This window comes from Monodelphis domestica, chromosome 4 (assembly GCF_027887165.1).
Source record: "Monodelphis domestica isolate mMonDom1 chromosome 4, mMonDom1.pri, whole genome shotgun sequence".
NCBI lineage: Eukaryota > Metazoa > Chordata > Mammalia > Didelphimorphia > Didelphidae > Monodelphis > Monodelphis domestica.
The window spans coordinates 354,996,146-355,020,591 of record NC_077230.1 but is presented as its reverse complement, the minus strand read 5'-3'; the positions used below and the strand labels follow the sequence as shown (position 1 = coordinate 355,020,591).

Sequence of the window (24,446 nt, the reverse complement as noted above, 5' to 3'; positions counted from 1 at the left end):
GGAGAATTGAGGTGACCCAAAGAAAGATAACCTGATAGAAAATGTTACCATCTTTCTCCCTTCTGTTTCCACCCCTGGTGCCTTTACATCTAGCTCTTTCTCATTATGTTTTCTTCCCCTTTATAACTGATTCTAAAGTGGCTCTTTCTTCTCCCCTTCCCATCTTCACTAATTTGTCATCAAGTATATGCTTCACTTAACATGGTCCCTAGGAAATAGTCAAATACAGGAACATGTCCAAGCCAGGCATTATTTATTTGTTTCCAATGTTGACAAAATTTCTTACTGAATTTCTTCTTCACTCATCTAAACTTCACCACATCTTTTTTTAAAACCTCTGCTCAGAATGAACCTAGAGTATCTGAATATTTATAATTTATTTACTCCAGGGTACTATGAACAGTTGTACTTGTTATATATGTATTTATTGGACACTGAGATGCATAATAAAAATCTTGCAAGAGTAATTTTTTTGTCTCATGAATTAGAGCCTCTTTATTTTTTAGGAATTCTCACTCTTTCTTTCTTTTTAGCTTCCACTATTGCCTACAACAAAGCTCAGCATCCATGGAAGCTTTATCAGAGTTAATAACTATTATTCTATGTATCTCCAGATCTGGGTCATTTTCCAAGGGATATTCCATGAGGTATAGAAGAAAGACTTTTGCCTTCTTTATTGCACATCATGTAGTGTATTTCCTCAAACAGATATTCAGTTAATTACCATGAAATAGGAGTCATGAATTTTGCCTGCTAGAATAATTTTTACTACAAATGTTGACTCCTACCCACAAAGACCTCTTGAAAATTTCTGTTTCTCTTTCCTTGCCCTACAGTATGCTCCAACATTTTGATCCTAATGTTCATTATTCTCAGGCCAAGACACTCTTCTCTCCAAATAATATTTTGATCACCCCTTCTCTTATCTGCTTGGTCTTTACTCCATAAACAATAGGATTCATTGTGGGAGGCAGAAGTAGGTAGAGATTGGCCACAATGATGTGAATGTGATGAGGAATAGTGTTTCCCCCAAAGCGATGTGTGAAGAAAGTGAAGAAAGCAGGGACATAGGTGATAACAATTGCACAAATGTGAGATGTACAGGTGCTAAAGGCTTTGTGTCGGGCATCTGCAGAGGAGAGGCTCACTACAGCCCGGAGAATCATTGTATAAGACACAGAGATGCAGCAGATATCAAACACACCAATTAGCAGAGCAACCATTAGACCATAGATAGCATTGACTTTGACATTGCCACAGGACACCTTAGCTACAGACATGTGGTCACAGTATGTGTGGGGGATGATGTTCCCGTGGCAGTAGGGCAGCCTCTTGGAAAGTAATGTGAAGGGGATAATGAGCATCACTCCTCGCAGGAAGGTGATGAACCCAGCCTTGGCAATGACTGAATTAGTGAGGATGGTAGTGTAGCGTAAGGGATAGCAGATGGCCACATAGCGGTCCAGGGCCATGAGCATGAGTACACCAGATTCCATCCCAGTCAACATGTGAACAAAGAACATCTGGACCAGACAAGCATTAAAAGTGATCTCCTTAAGGTTGAACCAGAAGATACAAAGCATATTGGGTACAGTTGTGGTACAGAGGGCAACATCAGTGAATGAGAGCAGAGCCAAAAAGTAATACATGGGTCGGTGCAAGGATTCCTCATGATGAATTAAGTAGAGGAGTCCACTGTTTCCCAAAACAGCAATGAGGTACATGGAGCAGAATGGAAAGGAGATCCATGTGTGAGCTTCTTCCAACCCAGGAACTCCATTCAGAATGAAGAATGTGGGGGTCAAGCTGGAGCTATTGGAGTTGTACATGATTGGCAAGAAGACATCATATTATATTCTTCAATGGTGGCTTCTGCCTGCCCAGAAAAAGAATGGGAAGATTAGTGTTATCAGGGAAATCAGATATGGATGATTATATTAGATAAGAACCCACTTTTTTAAAATGGAGAAATCTCTCATATTTTCAACCAGATTATGTGTCAAGAATCATGCTCAAAGGATTTAGAGGATTCAAATCCACCCTGGTTGAAATCCAACAAATTCAGTCGTCTGGTGACTCAGACTGTCATTGTGCCATTTGGACATATCCTTGCCAATACTTTCCCCTTGGTCAAACACTGAATTAAGTTCAAGGTATCCCTTAACTCAGTCTATTTGCATGCCAGTTTCCCAGTATAAATTACCTTGCCCTGTGTTCTTCAGAACTAGTCAACTTGTGGCCTGGGCAAAGTATCATGAAATGCACATTCAAATCAAAATAATACTAGACACATTCATTTAATTGAGAGAACAGACCCCCATGGTCTAATATTGTAGGATTGGAGTAAAAGACCCCATACCCTTTGGTATGGAGGGACATTATAGTAGTCCACTCTGTTAGTGGAGAAAGAAACCCCAGGACACTATTAGTACAGGGTAAGTAAGTTTCTGAGTGACCTGGGCATTGAGATGGAGGAAGTGCCAGGCTGAGTTTGGCATGCATTCACCTGGGTGAAGTCATTAGGAGAGAGGAAAGTACACTATGACAGTATTATTAATTTTTCTTGCTAAGGGCTGTTTAATTATTTCTACACAGATAAAAGAATATAAGATTTTTCAAAATGTAACTGAAACATTTTTAAATTGCACAATCTGTTAAAATAATTATTTAAAAATTTTGAGCCCTCTAAATATCAGTGACAAGATGAAAAGTACTTCCCATGTTGCCCTGCTTCTTTAAGGCTCTTCTTTCCACCAGAATTCCACCACTCCAATTCCACTACTTCCATCAAACCATTTCCCTAATGTTTTCCAAGAAGCTTTACAATTGTTTCTGATCATTCCAATATCCCTCTTAACTGAAATTATGTTCTACTGGGCTTTCTCTGAAATAGATATTAGAATTAGCTGTGTTGTAATAAATTATTAAATTTGTGGCCTTGGGGAAAACATTTAAACTCTCTGGTTATCAGTTTCCTAATCTTGTAAAATGAAGAGTTAGACTAATGGCCCCTAATTTCCCTTCTAGCTATGTCTATATTCCAGATTGTGATTCAAAGAATTTGATCTGCTATACCTGGAATAAAAAATAAATTTCATGAATTGAAAGTAGTGGTTTCAGTTTTAAGAGAAGTATATAAAAGACTACAATGAATTACCTTATTGTTACATATTTTCCTTACATCTCCCATCCTCTCTTTAGAACTTTGCTATCACTTTCCTTTGTCTCATCAAAAAGAATCATTTGGAGTAAAATGTAAATTTTTATGTTATTATTCTTTGGTCTTAGTGTTTTACATTTAATATTGTTAAATTATTAATATTGCTAATAAAATCCATCTGAGACTAAAAACAAAAAAGAGGAAAAAATTGTCTTTTGACTATGGTCCCATCTAGAGTCAAAGGAATGACATAAATGAACTTTGAAAAGAGCCCTGCCTACTTCTTTTGTCCATGAGAGGAGAGATTCAGAATGAGGGAAATAATGACAATGAAATCTTTATGGATACTTTTTTTTTCCAGGTTGAAAAAAGCCTATAAGGAAATGATGGATGTCTTCTAATCATAGGATGATAGATTTAGAGGTCATCTAGGTCAGCCCCTAGTACCTGATCATACAATTCCTACACTTTATCCTTTTTTAAAAATCCTGTTTTAGACACACATACACACACACACACACACACACACACACACACACACAGTAACAGTCACCTCTTGGACATCACCAGCCCTCTAAATTGTTCCACTGGCAAGATCCACTTTGAAATTTTATCTTTGACTCTAATCTCTTATCTTTCCATTCAAGTCATCAAGTCAAGCTAATGATCACTTAGAAAATATATTTGACACAAGAAACTCTGCAAGATGTTGGTTATAAAAAGACAAAATGGTACAGGCCCTACTCCCAAGAACCTTACCATCTGAATGGGGCAATCAATCAAACTACAATGATTTATGAAATGCCTACTGCATGCCAGTAACTTTGCTAGCACTGACGCTTCAAAGACAAAAATGAAACCCAATCTGCTTCAAAGGAGTTTATATTTTATCATGGAACACAATATGTATACTTACAAGTAAATGCAAATAAATACAATATACTTTAGGGAGGCCAGAAGTATCTGGGAGGAGTAGGAAAGGCTTCACACAGAAGGGGCTTCTTAAACTGAGCTTTGAAAGAAAGTAGGGATTCTAAAAGGCATAGGAGAGGCATAAGGGATTGCAGATGTGGGAGAATAACCTGTCAAAAAAGAAACTGGATGGGAGTTAGTGACATAAGATTGTATGAAAGAAGTGCAAAGAAGGAATCCAGAAAAAAGTATTATGAGAAATTTTGGGAAAAAGGAAAAGCTTTCTCCTAGTGGTACCAAAAAAAAAGCTTCAAGAGGAAATGCCTTTTGAGTTGGACTTCACAGGAAAGGAAGGGAAGAATCCATCTGGTGAAGATGAGAGGTAGCTTTGCCAAATTTAATGGACAGTTTGCACAAAGGCAAAGAGGTTAGACAGAATAAGATAAGAAGAGGGAATAGAAAATAGACCAGACTGGCTAAAACATAGAATAAGGAAAATAATCAAATTAGGTTGGACAGGTTGTTGGAGGAGAGTGTGGAGTTCCTTCAATTCCAGGGTCACAACTTATACTTTGTCTAACATACAAAATTCAATCATTGTCTTCTATTCTTTGAGAAGCATAGCATAATCATAGCAGAGCAATTTGAAGATAATAACAGTAGCAGTGTATAAAATAAAATCAAGGCAAGGAGATCCTTGGGGGAGCTATTAAGATAAGCAAGAAGAAAATAGGTAAGATATAGAATTAGGATAGTAATAGTAGTGACAATTACCTCCTAACTGGCACATAAAATGGGATGTCTTTTCCTAGTTCTAATCTTCCTTGAGCTATTTGCTTACTTTGACATGGGACCAAGTCCTTTTTATAGTGTCCCTGCACTTCAAAGTCACATTCTAATGTCTCTAGTGTTGCTTTTTCTTTCTCCTTTGATGATTCTTAATTTTCTTTCCAGTTGTATAGTGGTGATTTATGGCTTTCTGAGGAAGGATATTATTTAGACCATTATTTATCAAGCCACTATTAACAAAAGAGAGGTCTCCTGTCTTTTGAAGGCAGTTATGCAGAAAAATCACATATCATTTCCTGGCCTAATTAAAAAAAATCATTGTAGTCAACTAAAGATAGGGTTTGGATAGCTTAAGAAGAGGAAAATAAGGGGACAGCTAAGTTATCCCTCACACACTTCCTAGCTTGTAACCCTCGGCAATTCATTTAACTCCCATTGCCTAGACCTTACCACTCTTCTGCCTTGTAGTCAATATAGTATTGATTCTAGGATGAAGGTAAGGAGAGAGAAACAGTCAGAAAGACTGAGGGATTTGACAACAGGAACCAGTAGATAAGAAGAGAGCTTCTGAGAATGAGACTTGGATTTTTGAGTTTCAGAAATAGGAATAAAAGGACTTGGTCAAGTAAATATGATATGATAACTGATTGAGAGACTTAAATCATCCTGATTTTTAAGTAGCTTTCTTTCTATGAAAAGGTTGGAAGCTAGAAAAATAAAACCCTTTGGCTTTCTTTAAACTGCCCAATTCAATAACCATTTATAACTTCTGTTATTCATAGTTCTATACTATTGACTAGAGATATACTGGAAAAACCTTGCATATTCCCTTCCTCCAATAAGATTACATCATATTCCTTTGATATCCAGTATAGTTTGATGCTTAGAAATTTTTAATTCATCTGGAATCCATAGGTTCAACTGTTACTTCTAATATTTTCTATATATATATAACCCTAGGCAGGAAACAACCTCTATGAACTTGTTTCTTCATCTTTAAACTAAGGATTATATTAGTATATATCTCACAAGGTTATTGTGAGAAAAATTAAATATTGCTTTTTATAGTCCATAAAGTGCTATATAAAATATATCCATGATGATCTTATTCTTCAAAAGTCATAAAAATCAAAGATGTTGAGATATTATTCTCTTATTCTTACTATCAAAAACCACATAGAAGAATGGTCTGAAACAGAAATAATCATAGAAATATGAATTAAAACAATCCCAAACTTACCTCATAGGTATCATATTAGGAAAGATAACAAAATATATCATAGCTCAGGAAAGATATTTATTAACTGCAAATTGCCCAGAGTGGGACAAGGATGACAAAGTATTTAGAGTATATGTATATGTTGAGAGCTGTAAGGAAAAGGGAATATTTTTCCCTGGAGAAGAGAAGACTGTTGGGGCAACCCTGTAGATACCTTCATGTATTTGAAGAGTTATTCTGTGTAATAGAGATTTTGCTTGTACTATTTGCCAAAGGGCAGAACCACAAACAATGGGTAGAAATTATGAATATGCAAATTTAGTTTTGATTCTAGGGAAAAATTCACTTAGGTTAAAATTATCTCAAAGTCAAATAGACCACTTCAGAAACTAGTGGAGTCCCCCTCCTTCCCCCGCCTTTTTTTGTTTTGTTTTGTTTTTTAATGTTATAGGCTTAATAGTACAACCACCAAGGGTTAGGGAACATAATGAAATGAGGATTCTTTTTGTTATGGGTTAGACAAAAATGCAAACTGAAGGTCTTTTCATCATTAAATTTTGTGATTCTGTAAGAACAAAATAGGATTATATTATAAAAATCATTAAATTACACACTTTTTAATTTAGTAATGCCAGATTGAGGCAAATACTTCAAAGAGATCAAAAAAGAAGCACAGGTTTCACATGAACAAAAATAACAAATTTAACAGTACTCTTTGTAGTCTCAAAGAATTGCAAGTGTAGTGGGTCTCTGTCTATTGGGGAATGTCTTAACATGTTGTGGATTATGAATTCAATGGAAAATTGTGCAAAAAAAAGTCACAGGTAGAAAATCCTTATGACTTTAGGAAGACTTATATGGTCTGATATAGAAAGGTAAATAGAATGAGGAGAATATTGTATACAATGACAATAATAATGAAACAACTTTAAAAGATGTCAGAATTATGATCAATTCAATGACTGATATTGACTTCAGAAGACTGATGGCAAAGCACACTACTATAGTCCTGGCAGAGAGGTGGTAGACCATAGTAGGAAGCATCCATTCATAGACATGACCACTTTGTTGATTTGGTTTCTTTTCTTTATTTGTATTTCTTTGTCATAAAAGTGTATTTGGGTGGAGGAATGGCATAGACACTGAAAATAGTGGAAAATCAATAACTAACAAAGAACTAATAACATAACTGGAAACTAATGAAAAGCAATCATTTTAAAAAGTAAATGTAATTCTGGCTATAAATCAGATAAATAAGGGTGAACCAGTTCTGGAAGAAGAAATGATGGAAACTTTAAGAAATTAAATGCTCTATCTTAGAATTTGTGATACTGAAGAAAAAACATGGGCATAATTACATTTTCATCTTATATTTGTGACAATGATTTCAAGAGGATGGAGGGAAATGCTAATAGGATCCATAGTCTAATTATGTGAGCAGAGTTGTCTTAAGAGTAATGGGTATCTCTCAAAAATCAAGTTCTGAAAAAGCAATCAGAAACAAATCCCCAAAAAAGGAAAGGTAGCTGTCTGAAGAGAACAATGTGAAATACTCAGGAAAAAACTGATTAATATAAATGGTAGAAAGATAGAATCAAGGGCAGATAATAGAGTACAAATTTGTCAGTAATATTAGAGTTTAAAGATAAAATAATGCTAGATATCAAAACAAAGGATAACTACAATTACAAGAATTATTAGCTATGCTTGAGGCAATAGGAAAATCAGAAGGAATAGGACTATTGGGGGTTAACAGGATGATAATAGGAAATTAAGAAAAGGCAGAACTAACTACTATTTTTTTCTTCCCCAGAGAATCATCTTCAGAATGGGAAGGGTTGAATAAATATGAGTAATAGGAAGTTGGAACCCATAAGTGAGAAAAATCATAGAAAAAATATTACCTAACTGCAAAATTGTGATTTTGCCATCAATTTTTAATGTATTCTTCCCCAAGTAAACTGAAAGACTGTCAAATAATCACTAATCCACTTTCAGATGATTCACTGACATGATTTCAAAGATCTTTGAAAGATTATATAAAACATAAATTGATGGATTGGACATAGGCAAATGTGATTCTCTCCCCCCCACCAAAAAAAAAATTGAGGGGGCTGTTGGGTAGCTCAATGGATTGAGAACCAGGCCTAGAGAAGGGAGGTCCTAGCTTCAAATCTGACCCCAGACACTTCCTAGCTGTGTGACCTTGGGCAAGTCACTTAACCCCCATTGCCTAGCCCTTATCACTCTTCTGCCTTGGAACCAATACTAAGTATTGATTCTATGATGGAAGGTAAAGATTTTTTTTAAATGAGTTATCTAGAACAGAACAAAACACTCTATGTGTGTTCTAAGAAGAATGGAGTACACATACTAGCTGAGGCACCCTGGTAAAGTCATTTAAACTCAGTTATCTAAGCAACTCTCTAAGATGATAAATTTCAGAGTACATAGTGAGAATAGTTCCTTTAAAAATTTGACAGCTGGTAGTCATCCTTCTGATGATAAGCCTCTATACATTTAGTTAGGTTTCTCTTCACCAATTTATCAAACTTAAACTTGATAGGTAAACATTTGATAAAAACTGATAAATCTAAACATTTGTAACTCAGCAAGAATTGTTACAGCTAACACTCCACTGGGAGAGTCTTCAGGAAAACATATAATATGGCATTGAAAATCAGCCAAACTTACCCCAAAGCCAGCAAAGCCCAAATCCCTGTGCATGACTGAGAATATTCCTAGCCAAAAGCTTTGAGCACCTATTACCTCCAGAGCTCAGGTTGGGACCTCTGCTACATACTCTTCTTGCTTAGATTCCCTGAGGATTGTTCTTGCAGAATGTCCCCAGGTGAATGTAGCTAGAGGGCTAGAGAGCTTTAGAGCTCTGGAACTTCAGGACTACTGAGATTTAATCTATATTTAGAATTTATTTAAATAATTTTATTGTAATCTTTTTCTGCTGAGTTGGGCATGTTCCAATAGTGACTGAAAACTAGAAAACAGAAACATTTTAGATTTGGAAGTTATAAGAATCGCTACTTTAATATGCTTGACAAATAATCATCTGTTCTTTGCTTAGAGATTCCTCACCAGGGGGAACATGATATTTCTTGTAGCCATTCTACTTTTGTATGCCCTGAAAGTTATGCAAAAGGTAGCCAAATAGATAGAATATTGGACTAGACAAGATGGCAATGTTCAGATAATAATACCTCTGTGACCTTGTGCTAGTCATTTACCTTTTATTTGCCTCAGTTTCCTGAACTGAAAAATGAGAGATAATAATAGCATCTACCTTCCAAGGTTATTATGATTAAATGAGATCTCACTTGTAAAGCACTCAGCTTAGTGTCTGGCACAAAATGGATTCAGAACAAATATTTCTTTTCTTTTTTTCCTTCTGCTTATGGTTTATTTTCTATGAAGTTAAATTTTCCTTCTTAATAACTTCCATCCAGTGTTTCTGATTCTGCCCCCTAAAGCCAAACAGAATAAGTCTTACCCTTAAAGACAGCTATTAGCTTCACTACCATCTTCAGTCTTCTTTTCTCCAAAGTAAACTTCTAGTTACTTCAATTAATGCTCATAATACCACATAATATTGTATGAAGATCAACTGTGAGAGACTTAGGTACTCTCAGCAATACAATTGTCTGGGACAATTCTGAAGAATTTATAATAAAGAATCCTATCCACCTCCAGAGAAAGAGCTGTTGGAGTCAGATGCTGATCCAAGCACACTATTTTTCACATCAACCTATTTATGGTTTTATTTGGGGATTTTGTTTTATATGAGTATTCCTTTGCAACAATGACCAATATGAAAGTATGCTTTGCATGTATAACCCAGATCAAATTGCTTATCCTCTACAAGAGTGGGAAGGAAAGAAAAGGAGGGAGACACTTTGGATCTTACAATCTCAGGAAATGTATGTTGAGAATTGTTATTACCTGTAATTGGGAAAATAACATACCTTTGAATATAATACCATATGTTAATGAGCGCTTTCCCCATGAAGGTGACTTTTCACCATCCTGACTGCCTTGCACTAGGTGTCCATTTTACAAATCTTTCTGAAAATTTGGATAGCAGAGCTTTGGACAATGATCAAGGGGGTTACATCAGTGCAAGGTATTTTCCATCTATCCCCCAGCCACCCCACCTTATCAAAATCCCAGTCCTGGAAATTCAACTTCTCTTAATGTAGTCTGATTGCATTTGTTTTTGAAGCTGAGATATGACACTGTTAACTCATAATGAGTATAAATGCACAAAACCCAAAAATCATTCTCAGATGAATCACTGTATAACTATTTTCATTCCTGATCTATTTGTTATGATGATTTTTTCAACCCAGATTTAAGAGTTTACATTTATTTACTTTGAAATTTCTATGGGGCTATAATCTCATTAATGAAAACATTTGATTCACTACATGACACATGGGCTTGTTAAAGGATCTATGAATGGAATAAGAGTGTAGGATTGGTATCTATGTTCAGCAAGGGACAAGTGATGGATATCCTATATATATATAATATATGTATATTATATATATACATATATATATGGAAAGAGAGGAAAAGAGAGTGAGAGAGTGGGTGAGTGAGAGTGAAAGAGAGAGACAGATAGAGAGAGAATGACTAAGAATATTTTTCATTCATGTTTTGCAGGGGATCACATTTTATAGTCAGAGTTAATTGAAATAAACCCAGGACACAAGTTGCCACTGTAATAATCATTTATCAAATTCATGAATATGTATATGTGCATGTATGTAGAAAGGGCCATGCCATGTTCAAAGTTGCTAAATCTGGTATTAAAGGACTCTGCGAAGGTTCTTGGAGGCCTGCTTCTAGCCATGTGTCCTTGATAGAGGACTTGCATTTGGAGATAATGAAGGTTTCCATTATTGGCTAAGGTACTCCAATATGGAGCTCCAGATGTGATGGCTCAGTGGATGTATAAGAGAGAGAGGAATCTACTCCTATGTCTCTTCTCTTCCTTTCCAGCAATGCATTGTGTCAGGATTGCTTTGACCTACTTCCAAAAGAGGTGAGGGAGCAGGAGAGAGACTGGTCTCATAGTGATCATGAGCAAGTCACTTAAAGTCTATGGCAATAAGCATTTGTTAAATCACTGCTATATTCCAGGCACTGTGCTAAACACTGAAGATACAAAGAATAATACAATACAGTCCTTGCCCTCAAGGAGCTCAGAAGCTAATGCAGGAGACAACAGGAAAACAAATGAGTACAAACTATATGTAGACAGGAAAAAAATGGAAATAAGAGGAGAAAAGACACTTCAGTTAAGAGGGATTGGGAAAGGCTTTCTGTAAAAGACAGAATTTTAGTTGAGGCTTAAAGGAAGTCAGGAAATCCAGGAGGAAGGGATGAGGGGGAGAGAGCATAATTCTAGGCATGAGGAATAGTTTATGAAAGTCAATAGATGAATTTCCTCTTGTTTAAGGAAAAGCAAAGAGGTTAGTATTTGGATTAAATTAGAATTGGATTAAAGAGTGTGTGAGAGAGCATAAAATATAAAAATACTGTAAAGGTGTGTGGAGGTAGAGAGGAAGGACAGGCTATGAAAGGTTTTGAATATCAAACAGAAGATTTAATATTAGATTTAGGAGGCTATAAGGTGTTTATTGAATAGAGAGTCAACATTTAGATTAAGGTGTCTATCTGAATGAAAGATGGATTAGAGTGGAAGAGACTTGTAGCAGACAGACCAACAAGTAGATTATTGCTATAGCCAAGGTATGAGATGAGGGCCAATCAACATCAAGGTGGTGGTAATATCAGAGTAAAGAATGGAGCAAATTCAAGATGTTGCAAAGCTGAAATCAATATGGGCCTTAACAACAGATTGACCTGAGAAGGGTAAAAGACAGTGGAGAGTTGAGAATGACACCTAGTAACAAGCCTGGGGGAATGGCAGAATGGTGGTACCTTCAACAATAATAGGGACATTTGGAGGGTAGGAGTGTTTGGGGTGAAACTAATGAGTTCACTCTTATACATGCTGAGTTTAAGCTGTCTATATAATCTAGTTCAAGATGTTTAATAGTTATGAAACTGGAGATCGTCAAAGAGTTTAGATTGGATAAATGGATGTGTGAGAATCAGCATAGAAGTTATAATTGAATCCATGGGATCTGATGTAGTATAGAGGGAGAAGAGAAGAAGACCCAGAGCAAAACCTATGGGACACCCACAATTATTGAATATGACCTGGAACAAGATCCAGTAAAGAAAAAAATGATTAAGGAAAAAATCATATCAGTAGACAAAGAACCAGGAGAGAGAAAAGTCCCACCAATTTAGAGAATATCAAGAAAAGAGTAATGAACAACATCAAAAGACCAAAGAAAGGTCAAGAAGGATGAAGATTGAGAAAAGATACTTCATGTCTTGCATGGTCAATCCTGAGCCTAAATTTGGACTACCTCAAGTCTCTCCCTACTCCAATCCATCCTACAGTCACAAAACTGATTTTCCTAAAGGACATGTACAATCATGTCACTTCCCTACCCCAAAAACTGTAGTGACTCCCTATGACCTTCAGAATCAAATACAAAATCCTCTTTTATAACCTAGCTTCCTCCTTTCTTTCCAGACTAATAAATTACTCCTATCACCTCACCCCCTGCTAAGTATTATTCATTCCAGCGACACTGACCTCCTTAAGTTCTTGCCATTTTATCTGGTTGTCCCACATGGCTGAAGTGCTCTCTCATCTCTGCCTACTGCTTCCTTCAAGTACCAACAAAAATCCCTTCTATAGAAAGCTTTTCCCAGCCTCCCTTAATTTTAATACCTTCCCTCTCTTATTATTTCCTTCTTTTCTTATATATCATTGACTCTTCCATTAGACTGGAAGGTCCTTGAGGACAGAAACTGTCTTTTGTCTCTTTTTGGATCCCTAATGTTTGGCCCAGAGCTTGGCACATAATGGCACTTTATAAATGTTTTTGATGGCCTCTTTATGTTTGTTCTTTCTTCATGGTAGGTGAATGAATACCTGCCCTAAGTTGGACAGGCTGGGATTAGGTTTAATAAGTAAATCTAATAAGATTGAGAGGTTCTAGGTACTATGAAAGGAGTGATTGGATGTAACAGAAACAGGAACAGGTTGGTGACAGAACAGGAGTCCCTAGCTACTACTCTAAAACTCTTGCAGAGTATAGCCATTGACAAAAGGTTTGATCCAAAAAAGGTAAGCAGATTTATATCAGGAGTTGCTTGGACAATTTTATGCCAGGGTGAAATGTAAAATGCCTATTTAGCAGTCCTGAAAACTATTTTGCATTCTATTGAGTTTTAAGCATTTCCTCTCAACAGATTATGAGAAGTGGTGTTAGGATATTAAATCCTACTTAAGTGGTTCTGATAAGTGTATGCTGTAAGATTTTATTTCTTTTTTAGTATAGGAATAATTTACTTATAATAATTACTTATAATAATTTACTTATAATTATAATACTTATAATACCTATACGTGATCAAAACTGTATCTCAATTCTATTTTCTAATCTCCTTTTTGGGGAAACCACAGATGTGTACCATAAATTATAGTATCTGAATCCCAAGCCCAAAAATGTAAAAAGATTACCCTGCTCATTTAGGACCAGGGTCTGCAGGACTGAAATCAGTCCAAACTACCTGCTTGGTTACATAAGGAGTCAGCACAGTATCCCAGCCCAGCACTGGTTTCTCAAGTAGATATTTACTCTCTATTTTATTTGATAGAAAAAAAAATTTCTACCTTATATTATTTTACAAGATGTCCCCTGTCTTCATAATGTAATGCTTAAAAGATTACTTGAAAAATGTAACTATAGGAATTCCTTTGTTCCAAGGTTCCTCTGATCATTAATAACAAATATAATACAAAACTGAAAAAGATATTCTGGTTATAGGTATTTATGACAGCCATGTGTATGAATCAATTCTCCAAAAAATTAAAGGAGAGAGAAAAATTAAATTTAAAAATATATTAAAATCATATATGTATATAAATATCAGTATAATTTAAAATCATATCAGGTTCTTGATTCACCATCAAGGTCCAATTGAGGTAGCTTATACAAGCATGCAGGACAGGTGCAGCAATATTGCAGTTAATCACCATCAGCCAGGACTACAGAAAATTGCCATACTAAAGAAGAAAGGACAAGCGTCTGAGGAATAGGGAAATATGATTCCCTGGTCTGATTTCTACTTTAATCATAGGGATAGTGAGCCAAAGTTAAAGCCAAACAGAGATACATTTTAATCTCATATAAAGGCAGAAAATGGGGAAGCCCAACCTCAGACCTTGCCAAATAGCCAGTTCCCAGAATCCTCTGATGCCTTGGCATAGATCCTCACCAACCCCACATGGATTGTTGGTCTCCTTGATCCTGTGCTCCTTCACACTGATCAGTGGTTCATTAACAATTCCTTCTTCTGAAATCAGAGGCAAATATCAGTTAAAGTCCCATAATATTTAACAACCAATAGCAGGTTTGCTTTTGGGTACATAATGTTTTCAGGGCTAATAGGTATTTTTAAATGAACCTTCAATATTAAATATCAATACTGATTCCATAAACTCAAGGAGCTAGGAAATTTAAAAAGCAAGTTTGGGAAGGAGACTGGCCTTTTTACTCCCCTCTTGAACTAACTGACTAACTGGGCTGACTCTTTGCTCTCTTATCTTATCTCTTGATCTCTGTCCAGCCTCAGCACTGCTTGGGCAGCTTGGAGGGGACCCTCTGTTAGTTTCTGCATTCTCTTTCTCTCCCCTTTCCACCCCCCAATAAATGCTTATAAATCTGGTAATAAACCTCTAGATCAATTTTTCACTTGTAACACATGAAAGATGTTTAGTATAAAAGCCAAATCAAAGAAAGTCATGAAGTCCTCTAGATACTCCAGATTGTGCTTATTATTAGCTTCCAGTCCTGTAACAGTAGAGAACCTGTAAAAGATATCCTTTGTTCACCAAAAAAAGAGTTCAGCCAAACAAAACAAAAAAAAATTGTCTGCTGACTTGATGAAGAAACAAAAATAGTTAATTCCTATGGTATATGTTGTATAGACCACAACAAATGGATAATGGACTGGATCCAGATTTCAACAAAAGGACAAGAAGGAGGCTGGATTTGATTCTGGGAAATTGCACAATTCTTTTAGTGCTGCTACCATTCTCCTTAAACAAAAGTTTATCTTTTTACTATCAATTTTCTTCTACTGATAATTTCCCCCAAAATGAATTCTATGGACTCCCAAAGGGCATGAAGAGATTTATAGTGAATGTGAGCAGACCACAACACATTATAAACAAGGAATTATTTTTAAATTTTTATTTTTAAATATTTTCCCATGGTTACATGATTTATGTTCTCTCCCTCCCCTTTTCCCTCCCCTATCCCAGAGCTGACAAGAAATCCCACTGGGTTATACATGTATTATCATTCAATTCCTGTTTCCATATTATTCATTTTTATAATAATCTTTTAAAACCAAAACCCTAAATCATAACCCATATAAAAAGTGATAAATCATATTAAGCAAGGAATTATTCAGAACAAGCAGTATCATCATGGAAATATCTGATCAGAGAAAAAGAGTCAGTTCACATCTTGAAATCAGGAGCTATTCATTGGTCAGTACAGGTGATTAGTTGATATCATTGCAATGCCCAAGGAATAAGAAAATCTCTAGCACATTGGGTAAACTCCATTTGGTGAATAAATGTAGTGACATGAGGGACAAACCATTAAAGTAAATAGAAACCAAACCCTGAAGTCAAGAAGACTTGAGTTCTAATCCTCTAGACATATATTTAACAATGTGATGCTATGAAAGTCCTTTAGCCTCTTAGTGACCTCATGGAAATTCCCTAAAACTATATGCTGCTAAATAATTGATGATCTGCTTTGGAGAAAGTTATATGTTTCCATGAATAGTTATATGATTCCATGCTTGCCTTATCCCACCACCAAAAAAAAAAAAAATGGGGGAGGAGTGAACTGAATGGGTAAGTATGAATTGTTTGTTTGCATCATGAGTACCCACCTCCATCAGATGAGAAATCTTTTTTTCGATTCTGACCTCTTTTTTATAAACAATCATATAGCCTTACTTTTGTTATTATTGTTGTTTTCAAGTCTTATACATTCTCAAGTAAAGGCTTCAATGAGTCTGTTTAAAAAGTGTTTTGTAAGCTTACCCAAAGCTACTTATGGAAAAGAGTATCTTGACTTTCCACTAAACTAGCATGGTTTGATCTCTTCATTTCTAGAACCTTTCTTTACTAATGTAGCAGACCTATTAGCCTAGGCAGCTTCTAGGACTTGTCTTCCACTCAAACTTCACCAGTTGACCTATCTGGAAATTTATGCTTTTCTGCCAAGAGAAGCCAAAGCTTGGTACCACTCAAATAGGGCTCTACATGGATTTATTGGTAAATGTTTAATATCCAACTCTCTATGAGGAAAAACATATATGCATGAAACACTTTTAAGTTCAATCAGCATTATTAACATTTTCTTCATCACTTTCTTATGCCTAGACAATCAACAAAACAATAAATCAAATTCTGATTAGGAGTTTACTGATTTCCAAAGAATAAATGGTCACACCAAATATTTAATAGCTGGCTATCTCAGTCAGGCTTCAACATACTCTAGGCTCTACTACAAAACAGGCTGGGCATATGGAGTGAGAGGTCACAGGAAAAATATAGTCCACCAAGCCCACCTCTTTTAAAAATTTCTTGCCTTTGAAAGAGGTAACTAGAAAAAAAAATCTTTTGGAGCAATTTTCTCTGATAAAGATCTCATATCCAAAATATTTAAGGATCTGACTCAAACTTATTAGACAAAGATCCATTCCTCAAGAGATAAATTTTCAAAAATTTTTCCAGGAAATAATGTTTCTTTGTCAATGTTCCCAAAGGCCCAAGGTTTCCACCGGAGGTCCTCTAGATACTAGATGACATTGTGTTTAACAATTCAAATCCTGTAAAGCTAAGGAGCCTGTAAAAGATACTTTTCACCAAAAAAGTTCAGCTAAATTTTTTGTGCAGAAAAAAAAAAGTAGATAAGGATTGTCTACTGTATAGACTATGATATTCTCCATATTAGATGAAGAACTAAAAGTTAGTTCATCTCTGTATCTATGTTGGATAGACTACCACAAATGGATAATGGCCTGGATCCAGAATTAGTAGAAAGGACATGAATAGGAGGAATTTGCCTCTGGGAAATTGCTCAGTTCTTTTAATGTTCCTACCATTGAATAAAATTTCAATTTGATCAGTCATTGACTGATCAAATCTTTATAAAGCACTTGCTATAAACTACAAGGAGGATAACATCTCTGGTGTGAGAGCACACCAAGCTCTTCTCAGTTTTACTCATTCACCATTTCATCCATCTCTCAGCTGGGGCTCCAAGAAGCTGTAGCATGAACAGTGGCTACATCCTGGTAAAACTATGTTGGTAGACAGGCTAAACCAAGTTGAGAGTAACAGGACTCAAAGCTATAGGTGAGTTAGGGGTCTAAGCCCAGAATGTGATGACTTCCCCCCAGCAGAATAGACAGATGTAAACAATTTGCTGTAATGGTGATTGAAGCAGGTACTGTGGAAGGCTTAAAGCTTGGTCAGACATTGAGGATGCCAAGGTTATCCTCTGCATCCCAGGCCATCACCAGTGGTCCAGATTTCTGTTTTGCCACTAGAGTTTAATGACTATAAGAAGAGTGAGGCTGACTGATGATACAACAACTCTGCCTCATTTCAATCCAATTCAAGTGAAAGTCAAGACATCATTCCACATGATGTCATTCATCCTCTTCAAAAAAGGACAAAACAAACATCAATAACTTCTATCAACCAAGGTAATAAACATTTACTAGTTGCCTAGATCTGTGCTTTCCCCTGGGGCTAAGAATTAGTCAATAAACAGTTATCCAATGCCTTTAGTGTCCCAGGCTAAGGACTGTGGATAAAAAGAAAGACAAAAGAAAATTCAGGCCCACAAGAAGCTCACAATCTAAAGGAGTAAACAATAGATAAATTAGTACAAAAATGCTAAATACAGGGTAGATTGGAAATAATTAAGAGAGAATACACTAGAATTAAAAAGGGTTGGGAAAGGCTTTCTATAGAAGATAGATAGAGCTCAGAAGAAACCAGTAGAAGAAAAGGGAGAGCATTCCAAGTATGGAACAAAAAGATGGATTGTCTCATTCATGGATAAGCCAGGGGGCCAAAGTCACTGAAGTGAAGAGTACTAGGTCATGAAGGAATGGCAGAAAGGAGATTTTGTATTTGATCCTGGAGTCAATAGGGAATCTCTGGAGTTTATGGAATAGGAATGTCACATGGTCAGAACTGAGCTTTAAGAAAATCAGAGGCTAGAGTAGGGAGATAATGATAAGAAAGGAAAAACAAGCCCGTACATTCTTATGGTGAAAACAACATGCAAATAATTTCTTTCAGTCATGTCCACTTCTTTATTATATTAAATCTTCTAAGACAGGAGGTAAGAGTTTTTTAAAAATCAGTCAGACATAGCAATTCTCAAAAACACTACATTCCAATGGACAGATGGTCATGGATCCAACCTTTGTTCTTAGCACTGGAAGACTAAGAGAAAAGAGAGACCAAATAGGCTTTTAGAGTGGCACAGTGCATTCCATAAATGAGGGTGCCTTTGATAGCATTATAGAGCAAAAGAGGATAACAAGAAGATTTTTCATTAATGTTAGACTAATTCACAAATAGTCACTTCTATAATCTCACATTCTTCAAATCTTCAAATAAAATGACATAGGGACTGACACTTGTGGGATCCTTTGTGATATTCACTATAGAGAGAAAAAAGAGGAAAGTTGAAAGTCCTAAGAGGCATGTAAGCTTTCCTTCAGACCAATACCTTCTATTGCCATGTTACCTTAGAAAAAAACACAGAACTACTAAAGCAGTCAGAAAAACCAAGTCTTTAATCAGGAAAGGACAGGTTCAATGTTTTGACTGTGTCCAGAGCCCAGCACCAAACACTTGGGGTCCACACACTGGGACTCTGGGGACAATATCCCTGGGAAACATCATCACAGGAGACTTAGCTGCAAGGAACCAAGAAAATTGGGGAACTTGTATACCTCTTGGGGAACTGAGGACCGGAGTATAGTTGATTGGCTTTACAAAGGTTACAAAGAAGTGAGGAGTTCTAGACAAGATTATAATGGAGAGGCTGATGCCTTACAAAGGACACAAAAAGAGAAAGATCCAGCCAAGGACTGAGCCACCAGAGAAAGGACTTTGATACAATAGAACTTCTAGGACAAAAAGGGTACTTAACATCTGATTGAGCTTGCTTGCTTGCTCCACCTAAAATAAGGTTTATTATTAGTCTGAAACTCTGAGCCTGGAATTTCCCACAGGAGAAATTCTCACATGACAAAGTCAAACTTGAGGTCTTCAGAGAAACTTGGGGTTCTCAAGATCTCAAGATGTGGTTTCTAGACTCCAAGTTGACAGTCAGGACTTGTTGAATACATAAAGTTAAGACAAGACTGTCTGTTGCTCCTCCTTAATTTTTTGGATGGTTAATGGCCCTTCTCCTAAAAGGGATGTCTAATATCACCAAATTTGCCTCCTTTCTAAAGAAAAATGCCCTTTGCCAATGAAAGGTAGCATTGATGTGACTACTCACTGAATTCTGACAAAAGCATTTAATAAGCTTAAACCTGGGGCAGAAGCATATATTCAGAGTAAAAGGAATTCTACAATGGAGAAGTACAAGCTATGCTTGCATTGTGCCCTAACCTTTCTCTAGGCAATAGACTAGAAGCCTCAGAAGTTTAAGATCCTAAAAGGACATCCTGGTACATCTGGCTCTGGAGAGCTTTGCCCAGTTTTCACCTCAAAGACCTTTAAATAAGTTCTGCATCTTGTTTCATTAATCTCTTAGATGGTTTCTGCAACATTTATTATTTGTTTTAAAAGTGTATTACAGGGGCAACTAGGTGGTTCGGTGGATAGAAAGCCAGGCCTAGATACAGGAGTTTCCAGATTCAAATTTGTCCCAGACATTTCCTATTTTGTGGCCCTTCACAAGTCATTTAATCCAGATTGCCTAGCTCTTACCAAACAAACATTCATTATCAATTGTAAGACAGAAGGTAAGGGGTTAAAAAAAAAAAGGAATATCACAGTACTTCTCAATTATCCAGACAAGGTGATCTTAATGCTGCTTCATGACGCCCATATATTTCAGCTCTTCCTCAGGCAGGAAATTATGCATTTTCTCATTCTACTCTATTCATATTTTTTCAATTGAAGAGGGCTCTATAGAGAAGAGATTCATCAAGTGACACACTACAGTGAAGTACCCTGTCTTATCAAAGCTCAAAGTCCCTACTTAATTTTCCTTGCCAACTGCTGTCTCTACCCCAGGGGAATGCCTGTTATTTGTTTGTTTTTTTAACCCTTACCTTCCATCTAGGAGTCAATACTGTGTATTTGCTCCAAGGCAGAAGAGTGGTAAGGGCTAAGCAATGGGGGTTAAGTGACTTGCCCAGGGTAACACAGCTGGGAAGTATCTGAGGCCAGATTTGAACCTAGGACCTCCCCCTTTAGACCTGACTCTCAATCCACTGAGCCACTCAGCTACCCCACCCCACCTTGTTTTGTTTTTTAATCATTTCAACAACTACCTTTAGGGGCAGCTAGGTAGCAGAGCAAATAGAGAGCCAGGCCTGGAGATGGGAGGTGCTGGGATCAAATGTGGACTCAGACACTTCCTAGCTATGACCTTGGCTATGACCCATTTAACAATGATTGCCTGGGCCATACTACTCTTCTGCCTTAGAACAGACACTTAGTATCAATTCTAAGACAGAAGGGAAGGGTTTTAGTGGGGGAAACACCTACCTTTGTGGAAAACAAATCAAGAAATCTGGCATCTCTTCCAACTCTGTAAATTAAATGGTTTGTCCCATTGCATTGACACCCACAGAAGTTGCTATTGCTTTCTCTCTGCCAAATAAGCATGTTCATGCCTAGAAGGGATATCATATTCTACTTCCCCTGTTCCCCACCATCACATTCCCTCAAGAGCCTAGCCTCATTGGGCCCAATCTACTATGATCATTCCTTTCCTTTTCTCCCTTTTCATTCAAAATATTTACATACGATTCTCTTTCTGACTCCTTCAAATACACACACGTGATACATAACATATATACATACATGCAGATATATATTAATATATAATCCTTCTGATGCCTTAAATTACTCACCCAACAGTTCTGAACAGTCTCTTCTATAGGGGAAAGGGTATGAGCCACATAGTCCTGAATTTCAGGCATAGGGAGGTCTGGTCCTCCTTGCATAAGACCTTGGAGACTTTCTGGGTTCATCTAACAGGGACTTTTCCCACAAGGTTCTACAAGTTCTGAGAGTTGAGCTTTTTGCAGATGGCTGTCAGCTTTGACAAGTGCACATAGAGAGAACGGACGTACTGAGACTTTTCTGCATCCCAGGCAAGAGCAAGATGCGGCCCCAGCTTCCCCGTCCCCTGACGGACAAAGCAGACAAAAGCTATGCCCTCAATTGAATGTGAAAAACCTCAAGAAGTTTATCTGAGCACTGGCGGGCTTGGTTTCTGCAGCTCCTCACATGACATGACACTCCCCCGATTCTCATTCGGGCTCCACATCGAGAACCTGTTTCTGCTCTTCCAGGTTCAGCGCTCAGCGACCTAGGAATCCCCTGGGTAAACGGTGCGGGGACTTAGTCCCCCACCCTCCCCACCCCCACGGATTGCTGCACCTAGTCGGAGTCCTGGTGGGAGTTCCCCAGAGGATCGTGACAGCAGAGAAGCTGAGTATCCAGCCACCGAAGCCAGAGAGCCGATGTTCAATACCGCGGGCTCCACGCGCCTGCAGCAGTCCCGCAGCCTCTTCACCTCGTCTGTCTCTTCTACCGACTTCTAGTTGATGCGGGAGGACCCTGGAGAGCCATTTCCGCTGCAACTTGCAGCTAGAGCAAAGCGAAGTGGGTCAGAGAAATCACCAGCAGAAGATCCGGACTATGACGAATCTGTCAGTTATCTGCCCTTTTAGAAAGCGCTACGCCTCGGTGCGGCTGGCGGTTCGCACTGGAAATTTCAAGGCTGCAACAACAAACGGAATCATCCTGAAATGCTGTTCAGAGCCCGAGCGCAGCTGCTGGTTAAACGATTCGAGGACGAGTGCCCACCTTCCACCGTGTGGTGGAGCGAGACCGCGAAAGCTACCTGTAGCTTTAGGATCTGCCGACAGGCTTCGACGGGACCTGAGGAGTGCATGGACTTAATGGAAGAAGAACTGACCAAGTCGTGAGAGCGGCCCAAGCTACACAAGAATATGTATAAAAACACTGTGGCTGTGGACCCTTCCGCTCCGAAGACTAAAGAACCTACGTGGCGCTGTTTCTACGCTAGGGCATTAGCTGGAGAGAATCAGCACCAGCGCCTCATCTAGAGCACGAAGAAAGCCGACGGCTCCTGCGGCAGTGACTTCAAGACGACGGGAAGCCGGGATTAGGGTCTTTGCTGAGTTGGTAGAAGAGGATGCCAAGGTGTTGAGGAAATATGTGAACCTACCGCAAGAGATCAGAGAGCCTTGGGCGTGTCGGAGTTCTTCCTAGACACAAATTAGGTAGAAGTTCCCTTCTCTTCTTGCGTGACCACAGCCTCGGCGCAAGTTTAGGGCTTCTTGGTTTCGGCAAGATCACGCCGCTGTGCTACGGGGACTGCCTGTACCACGTGCGTCCCTGGGAAGAAGGAAACCGAAAGGATCAATCTCATCCGCACCCTGGCATGCCAGGCTGAGAGATGAGATTGGTTCGGTCCCTGTCCCTGAGTTCCTCGGGACCACTGTCCGATGGTCTTCAACTGCTGCCGCCTGCTGGTCTTGCATTCACAGGCCTTGGTAGGCTCCAAGATTCCCAGATAGACTGCAGTACTCCAGCTCTCCACTTTAATTGGGAGGAGGAAGGTACGGTTTCTTTCTTCCTCCTTCCCCCTGCCCACCTTTGGGAGAAACGGACTGCAGTCTCGCCCTTTGGGTTTGGGAAATAGAGAGGAAGGGAGCTGATTTGGGAGTTTTATTTCGCAAATGGGGGACACTACCTCTCTCCTTCTCTCTTCAGGAAAACTCACTAATGCTGAAAGAAAAAAAAAAGTATATCAGATAGATGCTGCAGGTGGTCTCCCGCTGGAGACTGGACGGGAATGACATCATCCATATTCTTGTGAAGAGAGAATCAGTGTCACAGATGGTTAGAGAAATGCCTTGAGTGTTACCTTGCTTGGGGTCAGGCATCCATGATCTTTTACTGTAAAAAACAAACCAACCCTTATCTTATACAATACTGTATATTGGCTCCAAGGCAGAAAAGTGGTAAGGGCTAGGCAATGGGGGTTAACTGACTTTCCCAGGGTCACACAACTAGAAAGTGTTTGAGCTCAAATTTGAATCTAGGACCTCCCCTTTCTAGCCTGGCTATCAATCCACTGGGCCACCCAGCTGCCCCCTGTCTTTCATTCTGTGGGGGGTGTGAGGGGGGAACAGGTAATCCAGAGAGAGCTCTGTCTTTTCCCTTTGGAGGATTATTGCTAAGTAAGTGCTAGATGGGTCATGAGTGTAGGCCAAGATGGCAAACTTGTAAGGAGGAAGATCCAATCTTCTCCTACCCACCACCGTTTTCATTAGCCCTGGCTACACGAAGACAGGACCCTAAAGCACTCTTTTCTTCTTTACTTAATGATACATACCTGGCCCCAGATATTGAGTGTCAACTATTAGGGACCCTCCTTTGAGGTAGAAGTTTACACCATGATTTTAACACTGTGGTCTTTTTATGTGCAAAAGTGGGTTGACTTCCACAGGATAGGGGTGGAGATGTGGTCTGGATCTTCAGGGTCTCCACTTGGCCCAGTGTACTCATCTTCTTTTACTCCTGAGGAAGCTAAGCCACTGGATGAAAGAGCTCAGATCATCTGAGAAAACATTTATTGAAAAGTTATGGTATTTATTCATGACCCAGATACAAAATCCCATGTTTCTTACATCCTCCCTGGTCCCATGCTTCCAGCCTATCTCCAATCTATGGGGCAATGGGGACATGTTTGAGTAAGGCATTAATGAAGTTCCACTTTCAAGTCCTTCATAATGATCCCACAATTCCTCCTCCTTTTCCATAAGAATAGAACTAATTCCCAATAGAAAGTTGAAGATTAGAGGTCACCACTCATTCCTTTATCCACCTCACTGTTTAACTTCTGCCTAGGTCAGAGTCATCTTAGATATTAG

General features: G+C 38.1%; 1 protein-coding gene and 1 pseudogene across 1 annotated transcript; one reads left to right on the top strand and one right to left on the bottom strand.

Moving 5' to 3' along the window:
* Positions 1 to 236: 236 nt before the first annotated feature.
* Positions 237 to 23,007, bottom strand: LOC100023923 (olfactory receptor 52N2). The gene is made up of 2 exons (XM_007491157.3): positions 21,390 to 23,007; positions 237 to 1,876 (listed from the first exon to the last, which is right to left on the bottom strand). The coding sequence occupies exon 2, from the start codon at positions 1,827 to 1,829 to the stop codon at positions 873 to 875; it is 957 nt and encodes a 318-aa protein (XP_007491219.2). The 5' UTR covers positions 1,830 to 1,876; positions 21,390 to 23,007; the 3' UTR covers positions 237 to 872.
* Positions 22,005 to 23,123, top strand: LOC130458999 (inositol-trisphosphate 3-kinase A-like; annotated as a pseudogene).
* The last annotated feature ends 1,323 nt before the right edge of the window (positions 23,124 to 24,446 follow it).